At 39.6% G+C, this 22,999-nt stretch overlaps 1 protein-coding gene and 1 long non-coding RNA gene across 4 annotated transcripts in view; one reads left to right on the top strand and one right to left on the bottom strand.

The window, feature by feature from the left end:
- The window catches only part of LOC140458185 (uncharacterized), an 86,453-nt gene that overhangs the window by 38,618 nt on the left and 24,836 nt on the right, over positions 1-22,999 (bottom strand). Inside the window, exon 2 of the long non-coding RNA XR_011953449.1 lies at positions 10,430-10,577. This is a non-coding gene — a long non-coding RNA (uncharacterized lncRNA). The remainder of the gene's footprint in view (positions 1-10,429; positions 10,578-22,999) is intronic.
- The window catches only part of LOC140458182 (receptor-type tyrosine-protein phosphatase zeta-like), a 254,311-nt gene continuing 236,960 nt past the window's right edge, over positions 5,649-22,999 (top strand). Inside the window, exon 1 of one of the 3 annotated variants that reach the window (XM_072552397.1) lies at positions 5,649-6,197. In XM_072552397.1, the coding sequence (XP_072408498.1) occupies positions 6,146-6,197 (52 nt within the window). In that variant the 5' untranslated portion in view covers positions 5,649-6,145. The remainder of the gene's footprint in view (positions 6,198-22,999) is intronic. The other 2 variants (XM_072552395.1, XM_072552398.1) reach the window with 2 other exon arrangements.

Here is a 22,999-nt window from a genome sequence, read left to right on the forward strand (position 1 = left end):
GCATAGAGGAAACAATACAACTTGCATAAAAGGATGGATTTTCTCATATGCAGAACATAGGTTGGTAAAAGGCGGGATACTGTGTATGAGGTCAGCTAACTCAGTTGGTTGGATAGCTGGTTTGTGATACCAATAGAGCTGAAAATGTGTTGCTGGAAAAGCGCAGCAGGTCAGGCAGCATCCAAGGAACAGGAGAATCGACATTTCGGGCATAAGCCCTTCTTCAGGGTTATGCCCGAAACGTCGATTCTCCTGTTTCTTGGATGCTGCCTGACCTGCTGCGCTTTTCCAGCAACACATTTTCAGCTCTGATCTCCAGCATCTGCAGTCCTCACTTTCTCCTTGTGATACCAATAACAGGGGTTCAATTTCCACACCTCTGGTTAAGCCACCACAAATTGCATTCCTCTCTCTAACGTGAGAGCAGCCCTACAGTCTAGTAAGACTATGGCAACTTTGCCTTTACTATGTATAGAGAAGTAAAAGTTGTGCATACAAATTATTGTGAACAAAATGTGATTCCACTGTATCTATAAACTATCATGTAACTGCACATCTTACTCTGATGTAAAACAAAAAATAACGAATGTTGGAAATCTGAAATAAAAACAGGTATTTCTGGTGAAACTTAACAGGTCTGGTAGCATCTGTAGGAAAAAAGTTTCTAGCCTAATAATTTTTCATCAGAATGGTGCATCTTACTCTCCCTATTATATAAGAAAAGGTAAGTGAGCCTGATTGTACATTGATAGTTTCCAACACATTTGGAAAGGGATACGCAATTATGTAAAATGGAATGCATATGAGCAGTGTTGCATCTCCACATGCCAATTCTGACACGTTTGTGTTGCTGGAAAGTATGTTGGATTCAGAAGTTTACACATTATTTTATAATTTTAACTACAGCAGCTTTAATAGTGCTAGTTCATTTTTAAAGCTGCCTTTGGAAGTCTTCTTGCTCCACTTGTTAACTGCACATGTTCAATTGATAGTGCTCAAGGTGATATTTGAAACTTTTAAATAATCTGATTAGTTCTTTTTATACTGGTAAAGAGACAATCATGGGCTCCAACATAACATCTTTAACATAGTGAAATATCCAAAGATGTTTCACAAAGTAGATAAATCAGCCATAATTATTGCAATTGACTGTAAATTGATCCTGGGGAGTTGTTTGAAGATGTATATATGGACCAGGCTTTTGAAGGCACTTATGAAGAGAATTCCAAAGTATAGGGCTGTAAAATCTGATGGCCTTGTCACAGATTGGGGAATGGGGACGAGGTGAGGAGAAGCATATTAAGTAGGACAAATGCAAATAAGCAGAAAGTATCAGTTGTCACAAGGTGATGAGGAATGAGATATCATGTGAATCAAAGCTATGGAGGGAATAATGAGCCAAAGCTTTGAAATTAATAGGATGAATAGTGGTATCCAGTGGAAGTTAGAGATAAATGTTGAGGAACTTAGTTTACAGTTGGCAGTTGACAGGATGTTGACAGTGGATCTAAGTTTGTTTAGAACAGCTATTTGAAGTCTCTGCCTTTGACAGATTAAAAGTAGGGTGATGTAGGTGTGAGTCAAGATTAGAGTAGTGCTGGAAAAGCACAGCAGTTCAGCCTGCATCCGAGGAGCAGGAAAATTGACGTTTTGGGCAAAAGCCCTTCATCAGGAGAAATGTTGAGTTTCCTGCTCCTCGGATGCTGCCTGACCTGCTGTGCTTTTCCAGCACCACTCTAATCTTGACTCTGATCTCCAGCATCTGCTGTACTCACTTTCACCTGATGCGGCGTGAGACTTTGCTTGTATTGGCTTACAATAATTTTCAAGCAGGCATGATGAAAAAGCAGTTGTTGTTCAACATTAAAGATCTCATAGTGAAAAAACAATACCATTTACAATGCAGACTAATTCATTTTAATTACTGCAAATAAAAGAGCAAGAAACTCACTCATGTGCACTCACTGTTACAATTAGTCACACACTGCTTGAAAACAAACTCTTGGATAGTGTTTTTTTTCGATTGGATTAGATTAGATTAGATTCCCTCCAGTGTGGAAACAGGCCCTTTGGCCCACCCAGTCCCACTTCCCTCTGACTAATGCACCTAACACTAGGGGAAATTTAGCATGGCCAATTCACCTAATCTGCACATCTTTGGACTGTGGGAGGAAACTGGAGCACCAGGAGGAAACCCATGCAAACACGGGGAGGATGTGCAAACTCCATACAGACAGTCGCCCGAGGCTGGAATTGAACCTGGCACGTTGGTGCTGTGAGGCAGCAACGCTAACCACTGATTCACCATGTTAGTAGAATGAGGCTTATAAGGTTGTTATATTCTGGAGGTGTCTTTAAATGTAAAGTAAAATGAAGGGCTCATGTGATATGTTCTGAAATTTGCCTGACAATAAGCATCTATGATTTGATTGTCAGAGACCAACTTAAGGCTTAGATCAAGACTTCCAATGGAATCATGAGCTCCAATGCACCAATGGCTACCACAGGATTCAGATGAATACACACTGTGTGTTCCTTTAAATCCTCACAGTTTTTTAAAATAGTGTGCAGGGTCTAACTGGTCGATGCTTGAGACCTGATTGTTGTCCTGGCAAATTCAGTTGAAAGGTAGATTCAGTTTCTTAAAAATCTTTACAGTCAAAAAACCACTCCATCTCATAGGTCTGACCTCTCATCTTACTCCTCTAACAGGTCTCTCCACACTCAATTCCACTTTCCCAAACCCCTCCTGCCAGCAGTTCTCACAGCTTTGAGGCCAAATTCTGCAGCATCCCCTTGACAATGCACAGACCAAACAGAATCTATCTGCCTGGTCTGAAAATGAAGATTGATGGTTAACTGTCTTGCTGTATCTCCATGCAAATTATGGCCTTACCAATCAGCAACCTCTTCTTATTCTTTATAAAATGATGTATCCTTATTTAAACCTTTTTGTATCTTAATTTTGATGAGTGCAAAATGAAAGGCTTCAACTTCTAATCTCTTTTTTAAAGCAATATTTAAGTTACAAGATTGCAAATTACCAGGCTGGAAGAAAGAACAGAAATAAGCCCTTAAGAGTGAGGAATCATTTTGTTTTGATTCTGAAAAATTTAATGTCTCCGTAAAGAATACTGCAAAATTTGCCTGCTATGATGAAAGGTGTGTGATTCATATACATTAATATGGTTTATTTTAGAGTTTATATTTTAACAAGTGGCATGTGGGTTTTGAGAGAATTTAATGATTAATTTGTCAGTATTTATGCAGTCATTTTTAAAAAATCAATATGAGACAGCGAATCATTGCAGTGATAATGGGAAATTGTTTGTATTGTGAGAGCTTTCCAAGCAGGTAGACTAAACTTTAAGGAGTATTAGCTTGCTTTCAGTTTGGCAAGATCAGGATTTTTTATCTTAGGAAATGAACCCATAGCTTGGAAATCTTCTCTTTGCAGTTTTCAGAGGTCTTGGTGGATGTTAGATGTGTGAAACAGTTCCTCATGAAAGTGGAGATGGTCTAGAATCGTTAGGAAATAAGTTTCCCCAGTGTCAGGATTTAAGTTTGCAAGTTCCAGACCAGAAGTTTTCAGTTAGAAGTCAGCAATGTTAATTGATGCTGAGAAAATCTAAGCTTGTTGGATGAGTAATCAAAGAAGAGGCTACCAAACAAGAATTGAATGAAACAGTTGCTTTAAACCTGTAGATATGATAGAGAAGCAAACACAGTCCAGTGTTTGAGTACTGTAATGTGATAGTGCTGGGATAAATGGAATTGTATTTGTGTGTGTTTTGAAATCTTTCCAATTATGTGACATATAAGTAGCTTGGTTTATTCCATTATTTTTTGTGTAATAAACATCTATTTTGTTGCTCAAACCTAGTCTGCTGCATCTTGTACTTATGTTTCAATTATTAAAAAACAACCTTATTAAATAACAAAAGTCAAAATATGATCTATTAAGCCAAGTTTCAGTCTGGTACCTGACTTGTCCAGTAATAACATCAATTGAGGTCAGAACATTGTGTCTTTTCTCAGTTCAACTAAGAACAGCAAAAGGACAGATGACAGTGTTCTGTTGTTAAATATAAATTGCCTACGAAGGTAGTGTTTGGTTTAAAGTGTTTTTAGACTTTTCTTTCAAACAAATGTTTAAAACATGAAATCATTCAACCATTAACTGGAAGTTTGAATTTCCATTAAAGTTATCAATTTCTATAAGAATTGTACAGAGCTTGATACTAGGGCCAATCCAAATTAGGGCTTTGGTGCTGTAATGATTATCCTATTGGATTTGTGATCCAGAAAGCAAGAGTTCAAACCCACTGTGAGAAGCTGTATTCAGTTACAAGTCACCTGATTGTGAACCATTTGAGTTTGTACAAATACATTTCAGGATTTTAAAATAAGAGTGCTACTAAGGGGAAAATGGCTATTAATCACACAAATAAAACTGTGAGTGAATGCAACATATACCATTTGCACAAGGCATTTCAGATGTTTTTAATCATTCAAGTTTAAAACTTTTATTGTTCAATTTTCTTCAGCAAAATTATCATTGTCTCTCTCAATAGATTCAAAAAACCAGACTCTATCTCATAGCCAAGTTTGTCCTGGAATCTCCTATAACACAGGAGTTAAGTTTTTCTGCTTTTGCTTCAACTGAGCTGAGAACAGAACCATTACCAAGGTTGTAAAGTAGGTAACTGTATTAATTTAGTGTACAGTATACCAACACTCAAAGAGGGCCAAAGGTTCACCTGATGCTGTTTGTCACATAAACCATAACTACGCATACTCATGCTATTCCAAGTCAGAACTTGTTCAAATTCAGCAACTGCCTATCCTGCACCAGCATCCAAAATGTCACTGATAGTTCACACACCAAGAATCACACCCACACTGTTGCTGCAGTTGAGACCACTTGCAAGCAGGTTCTCCCTATAAATGCCCAGTGCCTTTCAGCTGAGTGGTACTTAATTGTACCATAAGGACGGGCTGTGGGAATATGTAGCTCTGACAGAATCCCAGGCTTTCCTTTTGATACAAACTGGCAGTGGGTGGGGAAAAAAGAAACCTTTCTGTTATTGCAAGGTTTGTGAAGGTTTGTAGCTCAGGTTGAGGTTTAGGGTGTAGGTTTGCTCACTGACCACTTGGAGGTCGCCACTGATAATGTTACCTAGCCAGGTAATGAAACGTCTGGATATCAAACCTACAGCTCAGCGAGCAAACCTACACCCTAAACCTTTCTGTTATCATGATCATTCCATTCAAACAGGTCAAACACCTGGGCACGTTTGAAGTGTGGTTGGCTGCTGTGTTGGAGTTATACTGCAGGTCGGGTGTACACCCAGCAGGGATGCTGCACTTGCTGCCAACACTTAGGGGCACCAGCTCTGGGCATTGTGTGAGGGTCTGGCTTTATTGTGCACTCTCTAGGTCATGGTATAGTTCAGCAGCGTGCTACCAAGGTGGCAACTGCACCCTGTAAACCACTCAACAGGCCCTTTGGCTGCTTTGCTGGTGTCACCTATTTAGATGGCATTCTGGCATCTCTACTGTTAAACGCCTTCTCCTCCCGAGCCAACGATCCATAGGAACGTAGATACGCCATTCTCATGCTGTGACATCGCTGGGAGCCAGGTTTAAATGCCAGGAGGTAGCTGACAGCAGGAGCTCCTACAATCCCATTCCCTGCATAAAGACAGCTGACATTCCCTCTCTCTCTCTCTCACACACACACACACACACACACAGGCAGCTCACTTTCTGGCACAAAGTTGACAGCTCTAGCTTGACTCAAATCACCTCGTTTTGTACATTCGGAGGAGTGAGAGTGCCTGTTACAGACAAGCGTTCATATTCAGAGTCTGTCCCAGTCGCTGAGGCTCTCTCTCTCTCTCTCTCACGCACACCCACATTCTGTTACACTGAGTTACTGTGCTCACACACTCGCTCACTCTCTCTGGAGTCCCCCATCGTGAAGGCGGTTCTGGAGTCACTCGGGCTTGTCTGGTCTCACAGCCTCAATCCCCGTCTCCTGCCGCTCCGCCGGAGCCATAGACACAGGGATCTCTTCACCAGAAGGACTTATCCTGCTACACCAAGCCCCAGCAAGTTCGTGGAGGGACAAGGGTCGCTGGACATGCTGCCGGAGTCTTTCTGGATTCCTGCTATCCTTTGTATCTGTCAAGTCGGTGAGTGCAACGTTACCCCCAGCCGCCGGTCTTTTCCATTGCGTCTTTCAATTGTTTTAAAACAGAAAAGTCCCAATCCCTGCCTGGTTTGCCCCGCGTTAAGTGACATTTTATACAGTATTTTGAAGCTTATAGAGGGCTGGATGGGAACAGAGAGAAAGTGCCTTCCATTACAATGGGGGCGAAATTCATAGGAACCAGCACCCAAACGGCAGCCCATCTTTATAGAATCTGTTTTTATTGTGAGTATTTTATTTTCGATTTTGTGTGAGTTGTGGTGACTGAGCGTTCCAGTGTGGACCCCAGGCCGAAAAGACAATCTCCCTGCTCAGTTGCACTAATGAAAAAGCAGATGAACCGAGGGGTGGGTATCCGGGTTGGGGGTGGGTGGGGGGGGGGGGGGGGGAGGGGGTCGGTGGAAACCATCAGTTGTTGCAAGACTTGGCAACGGAATGTAAATGATAATATCCACAGCATCTCTATTGCAAACCAAGGGGGAGGGAGGAGACTTGGAGAAGCGAGAATAGTGCGAATGTTTTAAGAGAGAGAGGGGATGTTTAAGGAGATCAAACCGGGCAGGCTGATTTGCTGGCAGCCCCCGGAATATCGCATCTGCCTTTTCCCTTGGTGTGTAATCATTCATGTTGCCAAGAAATGCTTCCTCGGTTTTTTATGGCTAGTTGTTGCTGGGAGTACCCTCTGCTCACCCTCCTGATGGACAAACACCTGCATATCCGGGTTTAATTTGTGATTCAGGTGAAGGATATTTCTTTTGCAATTGAGCACTGGTGCAGATTGACACAATGCAATACAGTGCAGGACATGTCGCTCCTGCAGAAGCGGCTATTCGCCTCAGTGCCTTTCCGTTTCATGACAAGCCTCAATGCGTTTTACATCCCTTTGTTCTACACCGGTTTCTGGTGTCAGCGTCTGTTCGGGACAGTCGGTAACTCTGGAGATGTTCTTCATGAGGGTTGAAGTTAGTGTGGAGGAGAGAGTCTGTGAGAACAAAGAGAAGTCCCGTACAGATGTTTAAAAGAGATACAATACTGTCATGGGGTGGGTGCCGTTGACCGGGGCTCCCTGTTCGAGCTGTGCTACTAATCCCAGTCTATGGCTAAATCCGACCTTACTGACTGAGGGGACACACTAAGCACAAACCTTTTCGACTGAGTCAGCTATGTCGCTAGTAATCCCAGTGCTCTAGTTTCCTGAGACAAGTTGGATCAAAATGATTGGAGGGCGGTGGGGGGTCGGCTGGGGGCTGGGCTGCTGCTGGCGGCAGGTGGTGTATGAACTCTGCTGAACCATATTCTTTCACATCTGCCGCTTGGGTTCAAACCCAACCCAGGCAAGTGATGAGAATGTCCTTTCTGATAAATGGTCATGTGTCGGTCTGGGCTGAGCAGTTCTCTGTGACTTCAAGGGCAAACTGGGAATGTCTCATAATTTAGCATTAGTTTTAATGTGTTCTTAAAAGTGTAGGTCACAGTCAAATCAACAATTCAAGTCTTTATCACAATCAAGTGAATATCTTTCGCATGAAGAACAGTTGATTTGTCGAACAGTTGATAAACGGTTGACTCTCACTTCAGAGAGTCAAGGATTGTTTTAACTTATTCATGTGACCAATACTGTGCCATGTGCATTTTGTAAGACAATTGGATGTTTTCTGGAATATTGCTTCATAATATAAATATCTATAGATGAATAGAACATTATAAAGGGAGCTGGTGGGGTGTATGCAATGCCAAAACTCATTAACAAGTGCAATTCTTTTCTCTAAAGTCTGACAATAATAATGACTGTAATATGATAAATCTGTTTGTATCCACACCATATAGAGCTACTTTCGTTTGCGGTTTAGTGGTTTCCTTAAGATTGATACCTATGGCATCTAAGAGAAGAAACGAAAGGAAAAGAACTGTCAATGGCACACCTTCATCCACAAATACTTGCTTTGTGTTCCATCCACCTTATTGTGTCCTGACAATTGGAATTGTTGCAGATGATGGCATTAAATGACGGACACAGATCTTCAATGAATCCTTGTGCTTCTCACTTTGAATACCAAAACACACCCTTTTGCTTTAGTTGTCCAGCTTTCTACTCACAAACCCTGTGACGAATCAGATTTTCAGCCGTCTGTACCACAATTTAGAACAGTTGCCTTATGACTAAAACCAAAAATGCAGCTGTAGACAGACACACCTCAGAAATTTTATTTTGCCAAATGGATCAGAAAGCTAAACATTTTTACAACATTACTTCAATAGATACTGACCTTCAATTTTCAGTAGTGCTTTCACTTACCTTCCCCAAATAAAACTCAACTATTTCCTTGCATTTTGATAGTCACTGATTGGTCAATCCCCATCAACATTGAAAAATCGGTGAAGGTAAATTGGTTTCCATTTGAACAGATACCTTCTAATTCATTAACTTTGACTCCTTGCTCAGAAAATTGCATTTCTTTTTCATTCTATTTTCTTTTTTATCCTTGAGCTTTCTCCTTGCTTTTGATCTTACCAATGTTTTATTGTTTTCATTATTTGTATTTGTACCTATTTTGGAGAAAAACATTTTTTTCTCAAACACAACTCAAGTATTTGAAAGTCATTACTAATAGAGAGGAGATGTTTGGCCTTTTGAAATGGTTCTTTTGGGTTTTGTGAGCTTCAGTGAAGTCCAGCATGGAGCCAGTGAAATGAAAACTGGTATCATTGGGCAATAAATTAGTGGGCGACACGGTGGCACAGTGGTTAGCACTGCTGCCTCACAGCACCAGAGACCCGGGTTCAGTTCCCGCCTCAGGCGACTGACTGTGTGGAGTTTGCACGTTCTCCCAGTGTCTGCGTGGGTTTCCTCCGGGTGCTCCGGTTTCCTCCCACAGTCCAAAGATGTGCAGGTCAGGTGAATTGACCATCCTAAATTGCCCATAGTGTAGGTAAGGGGTAGATGTAGGGGTATGGGTGGGTTGCACTTCGGCGGGGCGGTGTGGACTTGTTGGGCCGAAGGGCCTGTTTCCACACTGTAAGTAATCTAAACTAATCTAAATAGCTTGTCTAATAGTCAACGAGGCCAATAAGTTTATAGATAAAACATTGGACTGAAACCTTTGCTTTATAAATTAAGTCAAAATGCCACAACCACATTTACATTCATGACTGCCTCCATAAACCTCTGAGGTAACTACCTGAAATCTCCAAAGGGATTCACTTCAGCCATCCATAGTTACTTGGACAATTTGAGTAGTAATCCAGCTAACTAGAAAATATGCGAGAATTTCTGAGCAATTTGGCCTTTCCTTCTCTCCTTTTGCTGCTGCTCCTTCGCCTCAAAATGAATTCCCGTGTTCTAGTCCCAGGGTAGACTTCATTTAAGGAAATTGATATGTGTTCCAGACATAAACTGTGAGTCGCTCAAAATCTGTTGTTGCGTTGGAAGAACATAGAAGAATACAGCGCAATACAGGCCCTTTGGCCCTCGATGTTGCGCCGATCCAAGCCCGAGTTTACATGTGGGGTAATGCTATATCATTATTGGTATTAAAGTTTTCTGGAGTCTTTTGCTAATTGAATTTCCTTATGTCATTATGGCACAGAATCTGTAATTGAAGAAGCTGTACCGAGGTACCTTTGCACCTAAGATGGCGCTGTATGTAGCAACTTATAAACTTTTGACTGTACTCATTTGAGTACATGTGACAATAAAGCTATTTCAATTCAATTCAATTCAGGAGGCCTTGTGGTCAAATAAGTCCAGCATTTTTTCAACCTCAAAGATATGAGTAACATTTGAAGGAAATGAGTAATATGTTTATAGATTAATTTCTTGAAGCTGTGCTACCTTTCCTTATTAACTTTCACCTTTCATTAACTGCCTGATGAAGTCACTTATTTTAATTTATCACCCTTTTCTCTGAGGAGTATCTGGGACATTGCTCTGTGACATTCCATAATGATGCAGCAGAGATTCATATTTCATGGAGCAAATGAAAATACATCCAAATACACTCTCACTTCATACTTTGCTTCTGGTGTGCTCTGTACCATTTTATTGCTCAGAATGTTCTCATTCTTTAACCAGATCACCAAACCCATTTGAACTAAGCTCCAATTGGTTTTGGAAAAATAAAATTCCTATTCTTCACAGACCCAATTAATTTTTCATTGGTGTTCACAGTACAATTGTTGGCTGTACTTTTAATTAAGACTTTGCACAATACTTACATGCTTTGGTCCTTTGAAAAATCTCTGCATTTCTTTGGACATCAGAATAGATTGCATCTCTCTGTCTAACATCTTCATCTTTGTTCCATCACTGAATTTTAAATGTTGCTGCACAAAAGTTGGTTGATTTGTGTTCTGAAAGTTTGAGCTTCAAAATAATTATACAGATTTAACAGCTAGACAGATAAAATGCAAATCGTGATTACAAGAAAACTATTGAGTTTACGAACAGACAACATGGTGATATAAATTACATTACCACTTTGTTCACTGATGATATTGATGATAAACTAAAATAATTTTACATTTAAAATGGCTTATTACAATGACTGTTTTGAAGTAGCAAAAGTTTAAGCTACCTAATGTTCATAAAAAGCTTTTAAAATGTGTGATTTTATTTGTCAATGAGATAGATAAAAGATAAGGTGATTTTGATGACTTTTGTAATGTTGAAACCTTTAACACATTACATTTCAGGAATTGCAAGCAACAGTGTTAAGTGGAGAATCTATAGAAATAAAAACAATCCCAGAATATGATACTGTTACGCTATAAAACATTAATGAGGCCATGACTGGAATATTGTTTCTAGTTTCTGGTTACTGTATAGTTATAAAATAGAAAGTACTGAGCCAATGGATAAGATTCAAAGAAGGGCTTGCAAAGATGTTTGTGTTTGCAGATTAGTGAGAAGTGCAGAATTGCTATGTGAGCTCACCTTATTTTTACATCGGGGTGAGGCGATGGGGAAAGTGCTTGGTGGAGGAGACTAAAATAAATAGTTGTAAGGTAAAGGAAGTTTCAAGGAGACGTGAGGAAAGATGTTTTTCACTCAGAGTATGGCGAGAATCTGGAACTCACTAGAGTTAGAAGTGAGTTAGAGATAGAGATAGAAATCCTCTCAATGTTTAAGAAATATTCAGATATACGCTTGCAATGCCAAGCAAGGCAGACAAGGTTTTAGGCCAAGTGCTGGAAAATGGGAAATAGCATAGTTAGACGGTTACTTTTGACTGACACAAACTCCATGGGTCGAAGACCTTTCTCTGTTTGTTAGACATCTATGAGGAGTGATGTCATCTTTTGCAAAATAAATGAAGGAAATTGTGGGAGGTTATGATTTGGTTAAAGATCCTTAACATTTAAAGAGAAAACAGGACACCTTGCATTATCACTAGAAAATTTTGCTGTCTAAATAAAATGCAAATTTTCTTGTATTTAGAACAAATTAAACCAAGAAAATGCAGTTAATTTATCGTCATAGCTTATACCCAGATAATACCCAGTTTACTTTTTACTTCCCCCAAGAGTTCTCTTGTATTATAATATCTTCCAGTTATTTACTTCTACAGGGAACAACCACAAATATGCACAGTCTTGTGGAGACTATCATTAATCCCCTTCAGCTATCCTCAGAGATAAATCTTTAATTTACCATCTTTTGACCATGAATGCTTCAGTCCTCTATATTGGTTATGTTTCAGTACCTCCAAGCTAATTTGTGTAGGTTTGGCAAGTGGTCAAGTAGGTGATGGAAGGTAATAAATCAACTGATCGATTGGCTAGATATAAAAAAAGAGCAGAGCATGGTACAATTGAAACATTTAAGAGGCATTTGGATGGGTATATGAATAGGAAGGGTTTGGAGGAATATGGGCCGGGTGCTGGCAGGTGGGACTAGATTGGGTTGGGAAATCTGGTCGGCATGGACGGGTTGGACTGAAGGGTCTGTTTCCATGCTGTACATCTCTATGACTCTATGTTGGTTATGCAATAATAGGGTTCCCACCTCTTAAAAAGACTGAGTTCAAGTCCTAAATGTTCTAGGAGATATATCATAACTTATCAACACAAGCTGATATTAAATAAATAAAAGGGGGACCAATGTGCAGAAGGAGCTGTAGAATTGTGTAGGTAATAAACTCGATCCACAAAGAAAGGTTTTTCTTTTGTCCAATGACTGGCTTAGATCCAAATTGATAATTTGTTGTTTGCTTTCTTTTCAAGAAGACTGTGAGGGCCATTATAGATTCTTGCATTGGCTTAAAACTAAGCATTCTTAAAGCTTCTGTTCCCCTCACAAAATTTAAAAAAGATTAGTCCTCTCCTGCCATTCACATGGTCAGCGAAGTTAGTATTTTGCTCTGCTTACATTTGATTACCGCTTACTTTGGCTGACTTCTCTGTGAGCTACAAGCTGATATCAGCTCTTCTCTGCTTGAGATCTCTCAGAAAACATCAAGAAAAGTTGAAACTACAGAAATTCCTGAAGCTCCACTCATCCTCATGACATGTAGCTTGTTCTGGAGTGCCCTCAAAGTTTAAATTAATTAGTCCCCATTTACTGATTCCTTGATCTGATCACCTAGATTGACATAAAACTGGCTGGAGTTTGCTGAGTGATTAAAAACTGAATTAACTCTAATTTCCAAACAGAAAGCATTTTTCTGGCTTGCCTTAGCTGCCAGAACGGCAGATATCATGTCTCCATCTCTTTAGCTAGATAAACCCATCTAATGTTTTAAAGACCTATTACTCCCGTCTTTGTTTTAAAATGGTTCACTCCTTAAACTGCTATTTATTTGAGATATTTTGGCTATTTTTTTAAAAGCCCAGCATTTTCATTCCCTTAACCTTTACAACTTTATTCTTCATAATTAAAACTACCTGTAGAATACTAACATGAACCATGAACTATTCACAACAGTATGTAAAGCTTTTTGGTATAGGACCAGCAGAAGATTAGGAACAGGATTGGAAGTTGATGAGTGTCTTAGCATTCTGGAATAATATTCTTTATATTTAGATTTATTAACTTACTCAGGTAATTAAATGCAACTTGGCTGAATGAACAAAGATATTTTGAAACACTGAATAGCTTGTTAGGCGAGTGGATGTAAGGGATATGACACTTGAACAGGAAATAGAGGAGAATCATCCACACAGATGCAGTGTGTGAACTCAAATGAGCATGTAGTATTGACTTTTCCTGTCTCCAATTCTGTTTGTCTTCTGATCTTAATGATACCAAAGAAATTAAGGTACTAAGATGTATTTAAAAAACAATCAGCTGTTCACATAGATATTTTTGACAATTAGTATATAAAAGCTGCAGAAAATAGATTAAAGAATTGGTTGCTTGCTTTTGCACAGCAACAAATTTTTTGATTGGCCATTTCTGTCAAAGCAAGAGATCATAATACATCATTGCCCCATGTTATGCAATTTCCCAGAAACAACATTATAAAAATATATATCTTCATCACACCTTTACATTTTGATGTGCCATTGAGGGGAATTATTGCATCTTTTTTCAATTAATTTTTTTTTCTTATACTTGCCATGCACTGTGCCTTTTTAATAAACTGATATAATGATCTTATATTATGCAAAATGGTCAAATTGAAATAGCATCAGAGATTTTTTTTCTCAATCATATTATGGTTTTTCGTTCCTCCTCAGCTTGCTTTCCTCCATGCCCTGGGTGAGGGTGACCACTCTTGTTTATGAATTAGACAGCAGAAGCAGTGTTGAGTTAGGTAATTTTCCAGGGTGTCAGTAATTCAGGCTTCATCTTCCCTAGGACAAAGAGGTTAAGACTGATCAGTTCCTAACTGATTTCTACCCAGATCCTGGACGTATGGAAGTATGTAAATTTGAGTGTTGGCTGAGTATCGAATTTGATTCTGCTTCCATGCTGTACACAGTTGTCATTTGGCTGCTGACCTCATTACACCCTTGGTGTGATGCTCAAAACAGGTGAATTCAACAGGGGAAGTGAGGTTAATTGCCCTTAACATCAAGGTAGCATTTGACCAAGTGCAGCCTAGTAAAACTGGAGTCAGTGGAATCAGGAAGTCTCTACACTGTTTGGAATTACATCTAGCACAAAAGAAAGATGTTTGTGGCTGTTGGACGTCAATCACCTTGTCCTAAATCATCACTGCAAGCGTTCCTCAAAGTTGTGTCCTACCCTAACTATCTTCAGTTCTCTGAGTGACCTTCCCGTCATCATAATATCAAAAATGGGGATGCTCATCAATGAATATACATTGTCTAGTATGATTCACAGTTCTTCAGATCCTGAAGCAGCCTACATCTATATGCAGCAAGACCTGGCCACATCCAGACTTGAATATTAAGTGACTATCTATGTTGAAAATTATTGCGAGCCTCCTGTGAGAACTGAGAGCAAAGGCTTATTCAAACAGAAGCACAGCTGTTATAACTTGGTCCAAAGCCAGCACTGGATTTTGCAAGCTCAAGACTTTAGCACATAGAGGTTCCAACCCATATGACAATGGGACGTAAGAGCAAAAATAACCCATGAGAATTTAAGCCCTTGCTTAGCTGACAGGTCTAGAAGCTGATTGAAAGATATTGAAAATCATTTTATTACAAAACACGTCTGCTCCCAAAAAAAAGACAAAAAAACGAATCAAAATGTTTCAAAGTTAAAATAAATAATTAAGGCAGATAGATTTCAGAGAGTCAAACTGTTGTAAAGGTAAGTAGAGAGAATAGAAAAGGGCGGACATGACAGTAAAGAAGCCAATGAGATGATATGTCGCCTTGTAATTAAAGTTCTTGGATATCTAGTACAGAAACAAGACATTCAGGCAATATGTCAGTGTTCATACTCCATTTGAGCCTTCTCCCATCTTTTCTCATCTAAATCTATCATTGTAACCATCTTTTCTCCCTCACATATTTGTCCAGGTTCCCTTACACCATGTGCTTTACCTGCTCCCTGTGGTACAGAGTTCACATTCTTTCTGCTCTTTGGTAAAGAGGCTTATTCTGAATTCCCTATTGAATTTCTTGGTGACTATCCCAAATTGATGCCCTCTAGTTGTGGACTTCCTCACAAAAGGTAACACTCAGTATCCTGTATCAAAGCATTTCATAAAGACCACTATTACGTCTTCGCTGTATTTTGTTTGAAAGAAAAGCAACTCAACCCATTAGTGCTTTCATGATATGTATTGTAGAATCATAGACTCCCTACAGTGCAGTTGGAGGCCATTCTGCCCATCAAGTCTGCACAGATCCTCCAAAGAGCATCACTATCCCCACATGTACTTTATTCCTGATGAAGGGCTTTTGCCTGAAACGTCAATTTCGCTGCTCCTTGGATGCTGCCTGAACTGCTGTGCTCTTCCAGCACCACCAATCCAGAACCACATGTACTATCGTTAACCCATCTAGCCTGCAAAACCCTGGACACTGTGGGCAATTTAGCATGACCAATCCACCTGAGATGCACATCTTTGGACCATAAAAGGAAACCAGAACACCTGGACAGCTACACAGCTATGAGGAGAACATGCAAATGCCACTCAGTCATCCAAAGCTGGAATGGAAACTAAGTTCCTGGCGCTGTGAGGCAACAGTGCTAAGCATTGAGCCACTATGTACATCATGCATTTCTGCTATCATCCTTACAAATCTTCTCTGTGCCCTTTCCTGTGCCTCTATATCCTTTTATATATGACCCATATGCTGTTGTTCTAACCAGTCTGATCTAACTGAAGTTTCTGTTCAATTTTAGCATAACTTCACTACTCTTCAATTCTATCACAACTTTTAAAGTAGCATTAAATGTTTAATTTAACTTAGGTTTAATATTTTTAAAAAGATTGAGTATCTATAGAGTATTTCTTGATGTATTTTAAAAGAGATTTGTTGTAAAAATGCATCAATTAAGTTACAAGAGAAAACACAAATGCGTAGTTGGCTCATAGCAGAAAATATGGCTTGTAATAAAGGATCAGAGCTGGATCCAAAATTTATATAGATGATTTGCATTGGGACAATCCTAAGATATGCCACTTACATAAATGAAGGGACAAACCATGAAACACACAATAAAAAACTTAAAACTAGGAGCAGGATTAGGTAATTCAGTCCCTCAAGATTGCTCCACCATTTAATATGATCATGGCTGATCTCATCTGAGCCTGAACTCCAATCTCCTGCCTATTCTCCCCCATAACTCATTACTAATTAACAATTTGTCTATTTCCTCAGACACTGGGGAAGTGAATCCCACAGATTCATCAGAGAGAAGTAACTCCTCCTCTGCTGTGTTTTAAATCTGCAGCCCTTTATTCTAAAGATATGACTTCGCATTTTAGATTGCCCCAGAAGGGGAATCATTTGTTCAACATCTACTTTGTCAATCTCCTTTAATGTCTTTTATACCTCAATTAGATCTCTGTCATTTTACTAAACTCTAGAGAGTATAGACCTAAATTACTCAATCATTTGTCATAAGACAAACCTGTCATCTCTGGAATCAATGTAGTGAACGTCCATTTAACCCCCTCAAATGGAACCACATCCTTCCTTAAGTTGTACCAAAATTGTACGCAATACTCCAGATGCAGATCTCACTAATGCCTTGCACAGTTGCAGGAACGGTTTCCTACTTTTATACTCTATTTCATTAGTAATAAAAGCCAAAATTCCATGTGCCTTTCTTATTACATGCTGTACCTGAGTACTATTTTCTATGATGCATGCACAAGAGTAACCAGATTCCACTGCACCTATGCACCCTGAAGTCTCTCCCCATTTAGATAATAAGTTTCTATTCTTTTCAGCATTTGGATAACCTCACACTTATCCACATTACACATAATCTACCATAGAACATAGAAAAATACAGCGCAGGCCAGGCCCTCGATGTTGCCAAATTTTGACCCATTCACATAAGCTATCCATGAACATTTGTAATTTTAAAAATTGCAACTTACTTTCCCATCGATATTAACGTCATCTGCAAATTTGGTAATAGAGCTTTCTATCCCTACTCCCAAGGCATTGATAAAATTGTAAATAGTTGGGAAGGTGACCAAGGACCAAATCCTATGTTACTACACTAGTTGCAGTACACCAACCAGAAAAAGACCCATTTATCCTGACTCAGTGCTTTCTGTTGGTTAACTAATCCTCTGTCCAAGCTAATAAATTACCCCTAACCTCATGTGATCTTACCTTGTCTTATTAAACCTCTCTGTGGCACTTTATTAAATACTTTTTGAAAGTCAAGACACCCTTTATATAGGACTCCCAATTATCTATTTCAGTAGTTACATCTTCAAGGAACTTTTTCAAATAAGTCAAACACGACTTGCCCTTTATAAAGCCTTGCCAACTCTGCACTGCATTTTGACTTTTCAAATGTCCTGTTATTACTTCCTTAATAATGCATTTTGTTCTGGATGTAGGTTTGCTTGCTGAGCTGGAAGATTCATTGTCAGACAATTTGTCACCATACTAGACAACATAATCTGTGAGCCTCCGGATGATGCACTGGTGGCACGGCCCACTTTCTATTTATGTGTTTAGGTTTCCTTGGGTGGGTGATGTCATTTCCTGTGGTGATGTCATTTCCTATTCTTTTTCTCAGGGTGGTAAATGGGATCCAAATTAATGTGTTTCTTGATAGAGTTGATGGAATGATGGAATGCCATGATGGATTGATGGAATGCCATGCTTCTAGGAATTCTCGTGCATGTCTCTGTTTGGCTTGTCCTAGTATGAATGTGTTGTCCCAGTCCAAGTGGTCTCCTTCCTCATCAGTATGTAAGGATACCAGTGAGAGTGGGTCATGTCTTTTTGTGGCTAGTTGATGTTCATGTACATCACCAACCCAAGGAAACCTAAACACATAAATAGAAAGCAAACTATGCCAGTAGTGCTTCATCCAGAGGCTCACTGATGATGTTATCTATTATGCTGACGAAATGTCTGAAAACGAACCTTCAGCAAGAAAACCTACATCCAGAGCCTCAACCTGAGCTACAAATCTTCTCAAAACTTACTAGTGCTTTTTGTTATTTGTATTAATAATTTGGACATGAATATAGGAGGTATCGTTAATAACTTTGAGATGACAACAAAATTGGAGGTGTAGTGGACAGTGAAGAAGCTTACCTCAGAGTACAATGTGACCTTGATCATATGGGCAAATGGGCCAGGGAGTGGCAGATGGAGTTTAATTTAGATAAATGTGAGGTGCTGCATCTTTGTAAAGTCAAATTGGGGCAGAACTTATACACATAATGGTAAGATCCTGGAGCGTTTTGCCGAACAAAGAGACCATAAGGTGCAGGTACATAATTGCTTCAAAGCGGAGACGCAGGTAGACAAGAAACTGAAGAAGGCATTTAATATGTATGCCTTTATTAGTCAGTACATTGAATAGAGGAGTTGGGAGGTCATGTTGTGGCTGTACAGGTCATTGGTTAGGCTACTTTTGGAATACTGTGCTCAATTCTGGGGTTGCCCTGCTGTAGGAAATTGAAATTTGTAAGAGTTCAGAAAAGATTTACAAGGATGTTGCCATTGTTGGAGGGTTTGAGCTATAGGGAGAGGCTGAATAAGCTGGGGCTGTTTTCCCTGGAACATCAGAGGCTGAGGGGGTGACCTTATAGATGTTTATAAAATCATGAGGGGAATGGACAGGGTGAATAGTCAAGCTTTTTACCCCAGGGTAAGGGAATCCAAAACTGGAGGGTATAGATTTAAGATGAGAGTGGAAAGATTTTAAAAGAACCTAAGGGGCAACGTTTTCATGCAGAGGGTGGTGCGTGCATGGAATGGGCTGCCAGAGAAGGTGGTGGAGGCTGGTACAATTACAACATTTAACAGACACATGGATGGGTATATTAATAGCAGGGATTTTGAGGGAAATGGGTGAAATGCTGGCAAATGGGACTTGATTAATTTAGGATATCTGCTCAGCATTGACAACTTGGACCAAACAGTCTGTTCCCATGTTGTAAATCTCTATCTCTATGTGAATCCTATTAGTCAGGTAATGACCATCTCCAATAAGAAAGAGTCAAATCATCTTCACATGATATTCAATCACATTATCATTGCTGAATCAGCCTCGGTTGGGATTATCAATGACAGAAACTGAATGGGAACAGCCATATAAGTACTGTGGCTAAAACAGTAGTCCAGAGGCTGGGACAAAAGCCTTATACAGCCTCAACAGTACACCTCTACTCTTGTATTCTAGCCATTTTGAAATCAATGCTAACATTGGCATTTGCCTTCCTAATTGCCAACTGTACCTGCATGTTAACTTCAAGAGAATCCTGATCCAGGATTCCCAAGTACCTTTCTGCTTCAGATTTCCAAAGCCTTGTCCCATTTAGAAAATAATCTCCACCTCTATTTCTCCTACTAAAGTGCAAATCCTCATATAAAGATAAAACAAAGAACTGTGGATGCTGTAGAACTGAAAACAAAAACATATTATTGGAGAAACTCAGCAAGTCTGGCAGCATCTGAAGGAAGAAAGCAGAGTGAATGCTTTGGGTCTGGTGACTGATAAAGAGTCAGTCAAACATTAACTCTGCTTTCTTCTCATGGATGCTGCCAGACTTGCTGGGTTTCTCCAATAATCTTGATTTCATTGCATAACCTCTCACTTTCCCACATTGTATGCCATCTGCCACTTTCTTGCCCACCCGACTGGCCTGTCTAAGTCTTTCTGTAACCTTTTCAACACTACCCATCCCTGCACGTAATTTATCAGTGTGAATAGTTGTGGTCCCAACCACTGACCCTTTCTGAACTCCACTATTCATCTGCTACTATCCTGAAAAAGACCCCTTTAGCCCCACTTTCTGCCCTTTGTGAGTCAGCAAATCCTCTATCCATGTCAGTACCTTGCTCTGCACACAGGACTCTTATTTCACAGCCTCCTGTGTAGCACCATAACAAAGGTCTTCTGGAAATCAAAATAGATAATGTCCAGTGATTTTCCTTTGTCTAACTTGCTTGTTACCTTCTCAAAGAATTCTGACAGATTTGTCAGGCATTGAAAAAAGCCCTCTTCTGTCATGCACTTCCAAGTATTACACAATCTCATACTTAACGGACTCTAAAGCCTTATCAAGTACTGAGATCCGGCTAACCAGCCTGTAATTTCCCATCTTCTGCCTCTCTCCCTTCTTAAACAGGTGTGTTACATTAACCATTTTCCAGTTCTCTGGGACCCTCCCTGAATCCAGTCATTCCTGAAGATCACCACCAATGTCTGCACAGTTTCTTTAGCTATCCCTTTAGAACTCTGGGATGTAGTTCATCTAGTCTTGGTGATTTATCTACCTTTAGCTTCCCCAGCATTTTCACCCAGATACAGCCACTACACTCACCTCTGCCCACAACTCTCTGTTGAAGTTCTGGTATCTTGCTGATATCTTCCACTGTGGAGACTGATGCAATTCACCTATTCAGTTCCTCTGCCACTTCTTTGTTTCCCCATTACTCTTCTCCAGCCTCATTTTCGAGCAGTTCAATGTCCACTCTTGCCGTTGTTTTACCTTGAAATATATATTTTAAAAACTCTTGAAATCGTCTTTTACATTACTAGCTCGCTTACCATCATTTTTCATCTGCTTCTGTTATTTCTTTTTTAGTTGTCTTCTGCTGGGGTTTAAAGGCTATCAATCCTCTGGCTTCCCACTAATTTTCACAAGAATGTACAATTTTTCTTTTGTTATTATGCTGACTTCTTTTGTCAGCCATGGTTGCCTCATCCTCTCCTTAGTTTGGTTCTTCTTCCTTGGGATGAATTTCTGCTGTTTGCTGTATTAACCCCAGAAACCCCTACCATTTCTGCTCGGTCATCTTCCCTGCTCGGCTCCCCTTCCAATCAAATCTGGCCAGCATCTCCCTCATGTCTTTGTAGTTCTTTCTACCTGATTATGACACCATTACATCTGATTCTGGCTTCTCCTATTCAAACTGGAGGGTGAATCCTACCATTTTATAGTCACTGCCCCCTAGTGGTTCCTTCACCTTAAGCTCCCTAATTACACATCAAATCCAAAATTGACTGTTCCCTCGTGGGCTCAACCACAAACTGCTCCAAAAGAGCACCCCATAGGCATCCCATGATTTTCTTTTCTTGGGATTTGTTACCCACCTTATTTTCCCTGCCCATCTGCATTTTGAAGTCCACATGACTATTGTAATAGTGCCTTTCTTGTTTGTCTTTTCAATCTCCTGATTTATTTTTTGCCCCACATCCTGACTACTTCTAGGATGCCTGGACTTAACTCCTATCAGGGTCTTTCTTCCTTTGTGGTTCCTCAACTCTACCAACACTATATCACCTCATTCCATCAATTTTAATTTTATTTCTGAATAATAAGGTAACTCCACCTCCTCTGCCTATTTGACTGTCCTTTTGATAGGATATGTATCCTGGATATTTAGTTCCAAGCCCTGAGCCTCATAGCAATCATACCTATGTGATGCCCACAACATCATACCTGCTAATTTCTGTGCTCCAAGCTCATTTACCTTGTTTCATATACTGTGTGCATTTAAGTACAACACCCTCAGAACAATACAGGACAATTCAATTATTTGATTTTGAAGTAAATTGACCTGCCGAACATAGTAATAAAGATAAACCAGAAATGATTTACAATGTGCAATCGTGTAGTTATATTTTTGCCAAGCTATACAATCTTGCCATTCCATCAACTATGATATTGCAGATTAAACATCAAAACTGAGGGTGACTTTTGAAATTTATATCATACAACTAACACATCTACATCTCTGAATTGAGGTATGAGTTCAAATCAGCAATTTGACAATTTGTGCACATTGAAAATTGCTTTTCAGAGCTGCTGATTTCACAAGATCACTAGGTAAATATGGATGAGGAATGTAGTTTGGTTCATAATAATCCAATCATTGATTTTGTTTTCTTTAACCATGATTTTTAGCGTATTTTTAGATTTGTGCAATTTGTGAGCACCTTTACACACAATGAAATTGATTAAAATTCAGATTAATTTCAGAGAGTACAGCATAGAAAGCTCCAACATTTTCTAAGAAGATTAAGAGTTGATAAAGATGTTACAATGCATGAATCGTTTTGATGCATCAATAACGATATAACGGCTTGAATTTCTTCCGCTTTACAAATTTTCACCCCTCATGACCATTTTCAGGTCTCAACCCTACTTGTGTCTGGTGCAATGGGAGGGGGTGGGTTCACAGCTCATATGTGGTTATTGCCCAATTAAAGAGGGGAGACAGAAGCAGGCACTAATGCTCAAGTCCAGTCTGAACAATTAAAGTGGAGGGCGTTTTTTGAGAATGAGTTGGTGTGAAGATGGCATTACCACTGCTGACCTTCAACCTCAAGCTCAGTGTAATTGTTCAATCTGTTCACAGGAGAAACATTTCCAAATGAGTGCATGTTGTGCTATTTCATAGTGTGCAAGTAATCTTTTAAGAGAGATGCTCATGATATGATGATTGTAACATAGCATGTGAGCTGAGGCAATAAAGGTCTCAGACTCCAACTTAGCTTAGGCTACTTGAAGCATGGCATGTTAGTGAAAACATGTTCCCATTTGTAACTGAATAGATTAACGTCATCCCAAAGACTGAAGTGCCTGTGACAGTAACATATAACATAAGCTATAATAAATGTCTGTTGACTCTTTTGCTGAAGGTGATGATTCAGCATGGAAGCCCTCAAAGATAAGGTTGAGTGTGTTTGAGGGAATGATACTCATCCCA

The sequence above is a fragment of the Chiloscyllium punctatum genome, chromosome 32 (genome assembly GCF_047496795.1).
Source record: "Chiloscyllium punctatum isolate Juve2018m chromosome 32, sChiPun1.3, whole genome shotgun sequence".
Lineage (NCBI taxonomy): Eukaryota > Metazoa > Chordata > Chondrichthyes > Orectolobiformes > Hemiscylliidae > Chiloscyllium > Chiloscyllium punctatum.